General features: G+C 37.5%; 1 protein-coding gene across 4 annotated transcripts in view; it reads right to left on the reverse strand.

The window, feature by feature from the left end:
• Positions 1–1,476: 1,476 nt before the first annotated feature.
• GTPBP10 (GTP binding protein 10) overlaps positions 1,477–12,671 on the reverse strand; it is a 37,174-nt gene continuing 25,979 nt past the window's right edge. The window contains exons 10-11 of one of the 4 annotated variants that reach the window (XR_011487641.1): positions 10,056–10,241; positions 1,477–6,680 (exon numbers count right to left, since the gene is read on the reverse strand). Coding sequence is in view for 2 of the 4 variants with exons in the window: in XM_020914989.2 (XP_020770648.1) it covers positions 11,888–12,150 (263 nt within the window). In the remaining 2 variants the exon portion in view is untranslated. Of the gene's footprint in view, positions 10,242–10,415; positions 12,151–12,671 lie in introns of those variants that run through there. The other 3 variants (XM_020914995.2, XM_020914989.2, XM_070467318.1) reach the window with 3 other exon arrangements.

Raw genomic sequence — 12,671 nt, forward strand, 5'->3', positions numbered from 1 at the left:
AACGTAGGAAATAAAATCAGTCTTGTTAGGTAGTTAGAATAGGAAAAAGGAGTCCAGAATGGTGGTGGCTAAAAGACAATGGTGGCTCAGAGGGTAAAGCATTTGCCTGCAATGTGGGAGACCTGGGTTCAATCCCTGGGTCGGGAAGATCCCCTGGAGAAGGAAATGGCAACCCACTCCAGTATTCTTGCCTGGAGAATCCCATGGACAGAGGAGCCTGGTAGGCTACAGTCCGCGGGGTCACAAAGAGTCGGACACGACTGAGCGACTTCACTTTCAAAAGACAAGGAAGGGAAAAGCCCGCGAAAATAGAACCAAGGAAGGTCTGAGGACTAAAGGTAGAACAAACAGCACTCCTGGCTAGCCCAATTTACATCGGGAACTTCCCAGAGGAACGAAAAAAACATATAAAAAGAGCCAAAAGGCTTGGGGTCTCTCCCAAGCACACGTGCTTGCTCTCTTCGCCTTTTGGGTTGGCATACCCTCACGCCTGGAGGATGTATTTTCATTTTATTTTCTAAATAAAACTGAGCTGTAACACTGATCTGTCTGAGAGCTATAACATGGTCTATATCTGAGAGCTGTGGCACACTTTAACGTCTGTCGCTGCAAATTTTTGTTCTGACGAGACACAACAGAGGAGATTACACTCCCCTGACAAGTCTTATTTTAAGTGTTGTTATCACTTAAATACACACCGCTCTGTGGTAGGGTAGCTTTAGAACCGCCCATGGCTCAGATGTTCGCACTGGTACCTCAGCACTGTAGCACCATGTTGGATTATGCTTTGAAAATTGTTTTAACAAACTGTGTTAAACACAGGATGTTTAAAGAACACTGTCAACTAAAAAAAGATGTACAACTTGAGAGTTGTGAGTTAAGTTTTATTTGGGGCAAAATGAGGACTGCAGCCCAGGAGGCAACATCTCACATGGCTCTGAAAGACTACTCCAAAGCAGCAGTGGGGGAAAGTCAATATATAAGGTTTTGGTGAAGAGGGAGTTCAATACCATGAAGCACTCATTTTACAAAAGGTTTCTTGTTAGTCATGAGGATCTGATATGAAGGGATTTAGTGCTTCTCTAGATATGAGGAGCCACAAGGATTGAGATCATAAAATCTGTTCCTAAAAACATCCAACTATCTAAAGACCTGTCCCACCAGATTCCCTGGAGCATAGTGTGCCTCCCTCTACCCTGAACTTCCTCAGGGGTTCTTGAAGGTCAACAGCTATAGCAGCATGGGGTTCAATTTCCAGAGGCAGATGGCAAACGCCTTTGTTGTTCAACCCTCTTAAGTGCCAATTTGTAGCTGACAACATTGATAGTAATTCTGTAGTTTTGATTCAAAACGAACTTCACCAGAGCCTGTTAAAGTCTCCTAGTATAACTGATACAAATGATGTAGCAGAATTTTGAAAAACAAAATGAGAAACAGAATAATTGTCTCCAAACTGATTTTTCAGAGACAAGATAGTCCATGTTAAGAATGTTTTATTTTTTATGAGCTTTGCAAATAGAAACCTACAACCTTGTTTTTACCTTGACATACAGAATCAAGATATGAAAAATAATATTATTTTAAAAAGCACAAAATATAAAAACCACAAGCAGTTCTGCCTATTTTAAGACTATAACATGAAAGTAGGCTCCAATCTACATTGTTACAAGTATTTCCCAAACCAAATGTGATCAATGTCACATTAAAATTTTTTACTAAAAAAACATACTTTCTTTACTTCATAGGTTAATTTTAAAACAGATAAATCATTAAATGAGACTGTTGCTATGGATGTGCCATGTGCTTAGTAGCTCAGTAGTGTCCATCTCTGTGAAGCCATGGACCTGCCAGACAAGAATACTGGAATGGGTTGCCATGCCCTTCTCCAGGGGATCTTCCCAACCCAGGGATCGAACCCAGGTCTGCCTGCATTGCAGGTGGATTCTCTACCTACTGAGCCACCAGGGAAGCCGTGGAAGTCATGAATTATGATTAAATACTAAGTAAACTTTCTAATAGGCTTCGCAGGTGGTGCTAGTAGTAAAGAATCCGCCAGCCGATGCAGGAGGTGTGAGAGGTACGGGTTGGATCTCTGGGTAGGGAAGATCTCCTGGAGGAGGAAATGGCAACCCACTCCAGTGTTCTTGCCTGGAGAATCACATAGAGAGAGGAGACTGGTGGGCTACAGCCCATAGGGTCGCAAAGAATGGAACACGACTGAAGCAACTTAGCACGCAGACTCACAAACTCTGTAAACAATATTTTATAATATACTGATACTTCAACATACTTAATTTTTTTGCCATTAAAAAGATTTTTTAGGTGTAATAGCATCAATGGTGTTGGATGTTGCAGGGAAAATTGTCTAAGCATGGATGTATGAGTTTTGTTCAAGAGGAAAAAAATTAAAGCTCTTTGGCAATATTAACCCCAGAAACAAAGATTTTTATTTTAAACTTCCCAAGATACATGATTATACATTCTAAACAGGTAAGGGCCCAAATAATATAGGGAATTCTGACCCAACAAATATAAAATTAAGCTGCAATGATCTTTTCCTGAAAGATAATAGGAATTGTGTTTTCTTGCAGTTTCCTTAAATAGGTTTAAGGAATTATTAATTCAATAATTTCAATATTGATAATTATATATAGACACTACATCCCTACATTTCTTTGAAACAATTTGAAGGCAGGAATGAGGTCACTAGAGCTCTCTAGAAGCCTGTGTTCAACTGAGTATTCTTTTTTTTTTTAAATGTATACCATACTTATCTGTTTCAAATAGTTAGAATATAACCACATGCAACAATATTGCTGTACTTTCAGTTATTTTAATTTAAGGGTCCAAAATATACTCACAAAATATTAGTTTGTGAATGTCAACCAGTTTTTAATTTATATTCTATCGGAAACATGCCACTCTGGTCATACATGCTAAGTGTATTCTGAAAATAACTAAAGATGACAATTCACAAGCAGAGTCTCACCCCCATATAGAAATTCTAATTGCCCTGAAAACCTGTAGGTTAAGTTCTCAACCTTTGAAAATGAGCAAAAGTTTCAGAGCAGTCACTGTAGCCATGTATTTGGGCTTTGTATTTACACATTGTTTTGTATATTTATACATATTTATAGCATTAGATTTGAGACCTAAAGGTGGCCACACATTAGTCAGCTAAGTCCCATATCAAAAATAAAATGAAAGAGGAATTGAAGAGATTTTGTGATTTGAATAGCACAGACTTCAGAAACTGAATGCTTAGACATAACTCCAACATGTTTCTTTAACTAAGAGGTCATCACTATGGCTTTATGGCTTTCAAGCAGTAGTCTATATATGGCTTTCAAGCAGTAGTCTATATATCAGTGTGTTATTAATCAAAGAGTGCAGTCCCTACGACGAACTTGGATCAGATACCACAAGCATTAACTTTGCCTTTCCCCCAAAGAATCATTTTCTTTTGAAGAATTAGGCAGTTAAGGCAGATTTTAACAAAAACTTACCATATACTCAGCTTAAAAATGGAAGCTCCACCTAGTTACAATAATATACATACCTAAGTAACGTGTCATTTACCAGTTAGGCAAACATCTCTATCTTGAGGATTAAGTCGCTTTTGAAAAGTGATTCTTTCTCATTCAAAAAGAAACACTGTGTAAAAAATATTAAAGAGTTATATTTATAAGAATAACCTCCAGGTACCATGTTGGCAAAGGTCCAACAGATTATACAGGTCTAGAAATTAGGAAAAAAGACTTCCCTGGAGCTCTGGGTTCATGGCCAGTGGTTCTGAGTAGGAATCAGGAGGAAGGACGGTACAGTACCTTCATGATTTTTAGAAATTTCCTTCCAAGATGCATGGATCCTAGGGAGGAATCAAACCTTAAACCCCACTCAGCTACCATCTTAAACTTGTAGTTTCCAGCCTCAAAGGAATAGGATTTGGGGAAGAATGGAAAAGGAGAATGTACTGAGTATTCTAATGCAATGTACATTTGTTGCAGGAAGGGGGTCCCTTCCAGCAACAAAGAAAGTGAGATGCATAAAAGTTAAATAATTTGCCTAAAGTCAAGAGGAAGTTAAGTGGTAGATCTTCCCAAAAGGTAGTTGTCACTAGTCAACTCTTCAGAATCAAGACAATCTCCAATTTTTGGACTTCTGCCTCTAAGATCTTGAAAATGAAAGTGAATTGGCTCAGTCATGTCCGACTCTTTGCAACCCCATCAACTGTAGTCCGGCCAGGCTCCTCTGTCCATGGGGCTTTTCCAGGCAAGGATACTGGAGTGGGTTGCCATTTCCTTCACTCTAAATGCTCAGTGAAGCTATTCCTGAACTTGCAATGTCCTCGTACTGTCCTCTTGGCCCACTCAGATCTACCTAACTCACCCCTTCTCTGAATATTTGTATCCTCCCTGAACAGCATAGTTCAACCTCCAATTGTAAACTAGTTATAATTAGCACATATTGTTCCATGCATCAGTCATGTTTCCATGACATGCATGTTTCCATGCATCAGTCATATCTCACCATAGTATTTCTCCAAATCTATGACTAAAATTCAGCAAATTTAGATTAATGAACAAAACCATATACTAGTTTTCAGAGGGGACTGTCAAAAAATGACATTATCTATAATTGGGAAGTTGGCAAATATAGTTGGGAAGTATATTTATACTTGTAAAGTATACTTGTAAAGTACATTTATACTTATTGAAAAGTGCAGAAAGAGAAGTAGGGAAACATGGGTTGAATATGTCCCTCAAACATTCATCTGCTTAGGTCCTAACTCCCCCAGCATACATTAGTATGTAATGTTACTTGGAGGTAAGGTCGTTACTCAAGTAATCAAGTTAAAAAGAGCTCATTAGTATTAGTCTTAATCCATACGGCTGTTTTTGTTAGGAAAAGGGAAAATCTGGAGGCAACCTCACACACAGAATGTGCCATGCAAAGATGACAGAAATTGGGGTGATGCTTCTACAGGCCAAGGAGTGCCAAAGGCTGCCAGCTAACCACTACAAACTAGGTGAGTGGCATGGAACCTATCCTCTCTCACAGCTTTCTGAAGGCATCAATCCTGTTGGCACCTTGATCTCCAACTTCTAGCTTCTAGAACTGTGAGACTATAAATTTCTGTTTTTTAAGTCCCCAGTTTGTGATGCTTTGTTATGGTAACTTTAGCAAAGTAATACAAGAAATAAGGGAAGAAGGTTTTGGATAAATCACACAGTGAGATGTCATATTTAAAAACTGTTAGGGGAGGACTTTTCTGGTGGCTCAGTGGTACAGAATCCACAATGCAGAAAACATGGGTTCAATTCCTACTCGGGGAAGAGTTCACATGCCATGGAGCAAATAAGCCTGTGTGCCACACAACAGAAGCCACTGCAATGCGAAGCCCACGCACTGCAACTAGAGAGTAGCCCCACTCGCCACAACTAGAGAAAAACCCACACAACAATGAAGACCCAGCATGGCCAAAAATAAATAAAAATTTATATTAAAAAAACTGTTAGGGGAGTGAACAGGGCCTTTATTAAGGCCCAATAAAGCCTTGCTTCCCTGGTGGCTCAGATGATAAAGAATCTGCCTGCAATGAAGGAGACCCAGCTTTGATCCCAGGATTGGGACGATTCCCTGGAGAGGGGATTGGCTTCCCACTCCAGTATGCTTGCCTGGAAAAGTCCATGGACAGAGGAAGCTGGCAAGCTACATACAGTCCAGAGGAGGCTGGCAAGCTACATATAGTCCATGGGGTCACAAAGAGTCAGACATGACTGAGTGATTAACACTTGGAAAAAACAAACCTGTTAGGAAAAGTGTAGTCTACTATCACATAGGATGACAACACTTGTTCCTGATCTTCCTTAATAAAGTTACTAGTGAAGAGGGGAGGGAGTCAGGAGGGTAGGGGATTTGTACAACACAATGGGCTTAAAATACAATAATTAGTTGAAGGCTTTTTCCCGGAATTGCTTTCAGGTGTTTTAAATCTGTCTTTCACCACGCATATTTTTTTTTCCATTTTCTTTTATTAGTTGGAGGCTAATTACTTTACCATATTGTAGTGGTTTTTGCCATACATTGACATGAATCAGCCATGGATTTACATGTGTTCCCCATCCCGATCCCCCCTCCCACCTCCCGCCCCATCTCACCCCTCTGGGTCTTCCCAGTGCACCAGCCCTGAGCACTTGTCTCAAGCATCCAGCCTAGGCTGGTGATCTGTCTCACCCTTGATAGTATACTTGTTTCAATGCTGTTCTCTCAGAACATCCCACCCTCGCCTTCTCCCACAGAGTCCCAAAGTCTGTTCTGTACATCTGTGTCTCTTTTTCTGTTTTGCATGCAGGGTTATTGTTACCATCTTTTTAAATTCCATATATATTCGTTAGTATATTGTATTGGTCTTTATCTTTCTGGCTTACTTCACTCTGCACCATGTATATTTTTGACCCAGTTTTTAAAGAGAAACCTGTATGTTAAACATTTGATGAATGTGTTACAAATTTGGCATTATGACATTAATGGGTCCCATCACTTCATGGCAAATAGATGGGGAAAAAGTAGAAATGGTGACAGATTTTATTTTCTTGGGCTCCAAAATCACTGCAGACAGTGACTGCAGCCACGAGATTAAAAGACAGTTGCTCCTTGGAAGAAAAGCCATGACAAACCTAGACAGCGTATGAAAAAGCAGAGACATTACTTTGCTGACAAAGGTCCGTACAGTCAAAGCTACGGATTTTCCAGTAGTCATGTGTGAATGTGAGAGTTGGATCACAAAGAAGACTGAGCACAAAAGAACTGATGCTTTCTAACTGTGGTGCTAGAGAAGACTCTTGAGAGTCCCTTGGACAGTAAGGAGATCAGTCAATCCTAAAGGAAATCAATCCTGAATATTCATTGGAAGGACTGATGCTGAAGTTCCAATACTTTGGCCACCTGATGTGAAGAGCCAACTCACTGGAAAAGACCCTGATGCTGGGAAAGACTGAAGGCAAGAGGAGAAGGGACCAACAGAGAATGAGATGGCTGGATGGCATCACTGACTCAATGGACATGAGTCTGAGCAAATTCCCGGAGGTAAGGAAGGTAAGGAGGTTAGGTTAGGTAGGGAAGGTAAGGAAGTAAGGACAGGAAAGTCTGGCTGCAGTCCATGGGGTCACAGTCAGACACAACTGAGTGAATGAACAACAACAAAGCATGTGAGTTTTCTGGGTCATGTTTTTATAGGAAAGGCGATGTGTGTAGTGTTCTTACAATTTCTTTTGACCCTGACAGTAGTACCAGTTCACAGAAAGATTTATTTTTAAAACTGAGGCTCCATTATTACACAGTACTCTTATTTCCCCCCATTAGAACTTGGTAGACCAGGGACTTTTATGTATTCAGGGGGGTTTATTTATTTTGTCATATAATTGTGTTTCAAATCCATCCACAGCCCTAACCTTTTACTCAATGTCTGCTCCTGACAAAATATTTTCAATCTCCCCAATTTGTAGCAAACCATATACAAATAAAACTGAAAGTATGTTTTAGCTTTACAATAGTATCCTTTTTCTTAAGAAAATTATACCATAGCCTTTCTAAAGCCTTTTATATAGAAATAATACCAATAACAATATTTGATAACAAATAAGAAAATGAAGGCACTGGTCAGAAGATACAATTTCACAAAAATATACTGAAATATGTGTCATGAACAAAGGAAGCTCTTGTCCTTTGCTTTCAACTTTCAATGTACTCAGTTTACAAAATAAATAGGAAAAAACTGCCATGCCATATATTGCTCCAGAATTATTTATAAATTGCATACCCTGTTCTTCAAATTCCAAGTATTTCAAAGGAAAGGACATGTTTCAGATAATAGCTATACCTCACATAGCTTGGTATCTGGGTACCCCAAAGGATTTGATTTCTATTATGAACACATTAATAATACACATAAAGGACATTATTTCCTCTGAAGTCTTCAAAGTACCCAACAATTATTAACTAAGCTACTATCATATAACAAGAAACAAAACTTTTAAAATTTGAAGTGCCTAAAATTAGTGGTTAGTTATGGTCTGAAAAGGTAGTTGAAATTGCCACTGACTTTTCATCCAACTGAGGCACTGAGCCCAACTTCTACTCTACAAGAAAATACTCCAACTTTCCAACTACCTATTTTTCTCTTTTTTCTCCTTTTCTCATTCCTATCACTTATTTGATTTGGGTTTTCCTTCAGCTGGCTTGTGACACCCATTCAAAACTAAAGAGATTCCTCTGTTATGTTCCCTCTTTTGCCACTTCCAGTCACAAAACAGAAAACAAATCAAATGTTTCTGAAATAGCTCTTCAAGAAAAAAAATGGATATTTTTCATTATTCAACTCTGCAGTAAAGACTGTACCATGTTGTCTGCAAACATTTATCAACAATGTTTGTATCTTAATTCCCAAGGTATAAACTTTTGCAAGGCAAGCTATGTTTAATTATAAAATACTTTAGACTCATGAAAAGTTACAAAGCCAAAACAAAACACTCATGTACCTACTATCCAACTTAACAATTTGGTCTTCAAAAAAAATGCTGCCATATTTTTAAAATGTAAGTGTCTTTTGTATAACTTTTACTGTTTATATTACTGAATTATTTTCATTGTTTTTGAAGCTATAGCTTGTAAGTATACTTATATGCTGTTGCTTTGAAACATTATTTTTAATGTACCTTAATGGTATATTGTTGTCGCTTAGTCACTCAGTCGCATTCAACTCTTTTATGACCCTATGGCCTGTATCCCACCAGGCTCCTCTGCCCACAGGATTTTCCGGGATTAGTGGAGTGGGTTGCCATTTTCTCCTCAGAGGATCTTCCTGACCCAGGGATCCAACCCGCATCTCCTGCACTGCAAGAGGATTCTTTACCACCGAGCTCTCATGGAAGCCCCAAAGCTACATTACAAATTGTATTACAAATTTCTAGATGGAACTTACCTTTATTAACTGAAATCTTATCATAACTTTGTAAACCTCAAGAAACTGGGAAATACTCCATGTGTCTGTGTATATTTTTAGCAAGAAAAACAAATCTGTAGCTTTTATTAACTTTCTCCAAAGAATCTCTGACTTCTGTCCTCACAAAACAAATGAACACTGAGCTAAAAGAAAACATAACTTTATAAGAAAACTGGATAAAACCTGAAATAAAATACCCCTGACCTAATTTTTCCCATTATGAAAGCAGATTTTTTTCCCCCTGAATAATAAATGTTTATTACTTAAAAGAAAACAGTAATTTAACATAAAGGTCATTTTGCTATAAGAATATTATGGATATATATTATAAAAAGAACATAGTAACTTTCTGAATTTTTTTCTTCCCATAGGTAAAAATCTTTCCAACCTCACAGTACAGTATACTTAATACTTGACAGTGTCTGGTGATATAAATGTGTGATTCATGATGGTAAATCTATCTGGTGTAGCAAGCGCTGCATGAACTACTGGGACTTGGTAAAAATTTGTTATACATAGTGTATTGATACCCTGGCCGTTCAGTACTATAGCAATTAAGGATCCAAAAAGAATTTACTTTGAAAGATGAAAATGAAAAGTCTTGCTTAAGGACAAAATAAATGGCAGTTAAAATATTTATTTCAAAATAAATGTTTAAACTTATTTTTTATAAAATGAAAAAGGAATTCAGATTTTCTTCTTTAATTTAGAGGAAAAATCAACCATCAAAAAAAGGCATAGAGGGTATACTTTTGGTAGGAAAATAAAAATAATGGAACATTTTAGTGAGTTACATAAAATGTTTCAGCTAGTCGTAGAGTAGTAACCTAGGTAATAAAGACATAATAAGCTACAATTCCTCTTAGTCCTCAACACACATCTGCTACCCTTTGTTACAGCAAAAAGCAAGACTATGGTGTCAGAAATTCACCGGATGAAACTGTCCTCACACACTGCTACTTGTTTATACTTAGGAAATAACAGAAGTAGAAAAAGTAGAAATAATAGAAAGAGAGAAAAGTGAGACTCAAGTCATAAATGTAAAACATACCCAGTATGAAATCTGGACACTACGATCAGTAGAGATGTTCAAATTCCAAATGCTTTCCTCACTCTTTTACTTTTCTGTAAAATGCTCTAATCTCCAGTGGCTTCTGCTGTTGAATGTGAGATCCTTGAGGGCAGCTGGTCCTGTCTATTCTCCTCAACACTGTACATGCAGTACCCTGCACAGTGCCTGACACAAAGGAGAAACTCAATAAATACCATGCATGAAAACAAATACAAGAAAAGCCAGTGATCTGGGGACTGGGATGGGAGGTAGGAGTGGAGAATAGAAACCAGAAAACAGAACAAATAAAAGTGAAATAACACTTGTAAGAAGTCATTCACACTGTCATATCAGAAGAAATTTAAGTAGAATGATATGGACATTTTTATTTAATACTTGTTAAGGGTTCCAATTTTCTCATTTGAAAAGACCCTGATGCTGGAAATGATTGAAGGAGGGAGAAGGGGATGACAGAGGATGAGATGGTTGGATGGCATCACCAACTCAATGGACATGAGTTTAAGCTCTAGGAGTTGGTGATGGACAGGGAGGCCTGTCATGCTGCAGTCCATGGGGTCGCAAAGAGTCGGACATAACCAAGCAACTGAACTGAACTGAAGGTTTCCCTGGTGGCTCAGACGGTAAAGAATCTGCCTGCAATGCAGGAGACCCAGGTTCAATCTGTGGGTCAGGAAGATCTCCGAGAGGAGGGCATGGCAACCCACTCCAGTATTTTTGCCTGGAAAACCCCATGGACAGAAGAGTCTGGTGGGCTATAGTCCATTGAGTCACGAAGAGTTGGACAAAACTGCGCAACTAACACTTTTACTTTTCAAGGCTTCACTTAGCCTTAAATTCCAAAACAATTTCTAACAGTATAATAGTAGCACTGAAGAATACTTTTCAGAAGCTCTTTAACTTGCTATTATTTTGTAAAGACAAACAAAAAACTTTGGAAAAATTTATATAATGAACTCATTTAGGCAAAAAGATACATGCATTAAAAATATCCTGTAGGAACATGTGGTTTTCTCTAAGAACTGGAAAGCCTGATGCAAAAAGATTGGAACTTTTCTTTTTTACTATATATGCTTTTGCACTGTTTAAATTTTACTTTTTTATAATATGTACATTTTACAATAAAATACAAGAAAATGTCTAATTTTAAGTATTTTTGAAAGTCAAGAAAAATTTAGAAATTACAATCTCCTAAGAATATATTGATGATTGATAATATTGCTTAATACTGTACTTCCTATTTATTCTCCTTACTAAAATATGGAAGTAGACAGTGAAACAGACAGAAAATGAGATACACATTAGTGTGTTCCAAAGGAGGAAAATAAGTAAGTAAGAAAGTAAGAAAGAAAAAATTCCAAAAGCTAAAACTGCAAAGATCTATCTGCTGATTATCAGTGATCTTTATTATCAGTGAATATGTTCAAATTCAGGAGTTTGAGGTTTTTCAAAAAAAAAAAAAGAGAACTATTACAAATTTAGGAGAACCAGGTAATGACAAACTCAAAAGCAAACAAATAAAACCTAGTTGCTCATAAGGAATCCTTTTTTATAACCTTAAAAATTATCTCACTAGAGACATACATATAGAATACTATAGGATGTTATTACAGGTGGATGACCATAATATTATAAACTGTCATTTTTAACTCAGTTATTTTTTTATCTGTTGATAAACTTAACTACAAAACATCTTTAAAAATATGGTTCTTGAATGATGGTATATACAGCAGGTTAGTAACAACCAACATTCTAAAAGATGTTTGTCAAAGAGCTTTCAAATGAACACAATTTCAGTATCACTTTTAATACATTTAAGTTATATCCATTCTAGGACTCGAAACAGCATTCTTTGATGGTGGCTCACTATAAGATATTGTATTGGAAATATGTAGATTAAGCAACTGCTTCTTATGATATGCATCATTTTCCTGGTTGGCATGTTCATCCAGAGATTTCCTTATACAGTTCTTTAGTTCATCAATTCCTTCTCCAGTAATTGCAGAGATGGGGATGATTTGTTGGAATTCCACAGTCCTCTCTGGAATCATGCTTTTTTCAAATAAATGCAAAAATTCTGCAACAACACAGATATAAGCTGATTTTCATTGTCTTTGAAAATAAGTCAACTATGCTAGAGGTTTCATTTGTGAACCAAAAACTTAGCAGTTTTTCTTTTTTCCTTCTCTAATAAGCTCTTAGCACCTTTGGCTTTTACTAATGACAATGGTAAGGTTCTTGGCACGTGAGTGGTGCTCAGTAAATATTTGTTACATGAATATATTTTAAACTGAATGAAGTATAAGTTCCCAAGTAATGGTAAACAGTGGTAAACAGTGGTAAAAAATTTGCCTGCCAATGCAGGAGAGGCAGGAGACGTGAATTCAATCCCTGAGTTAGGAAGACTCCCTGAAGTAGGAAATGGCAACCTACTCTAGTATTCTTGCCTGGAAAAATTCTATGGACAGAGGAGTCTGGCGGATTATGGTCCATGGGATTACAAAGAACTGGACACGACTGAGCACACAACCCTCCAATCAAAAGATAAATCACACAAGATGATTTACTTCCAGAAGCAATAAATTTTGTTTTGGGGCA

Source organism: Odocoileus virginianus, chromosome 1 (genome assembly GCF_023699985.2).
Source record: "Odocoileus virginianus isolate 20LAN1187 ecotype Illinois chromosome 1, Ovbor_1.2, whole genome shotgun sequence".
Lineage (NCBI taxonomy): Eukaryota > Metazoa > Chordata > Mammalia > Artiodactyla > Cervidae > Odocoileus > Odocoileus virginianus.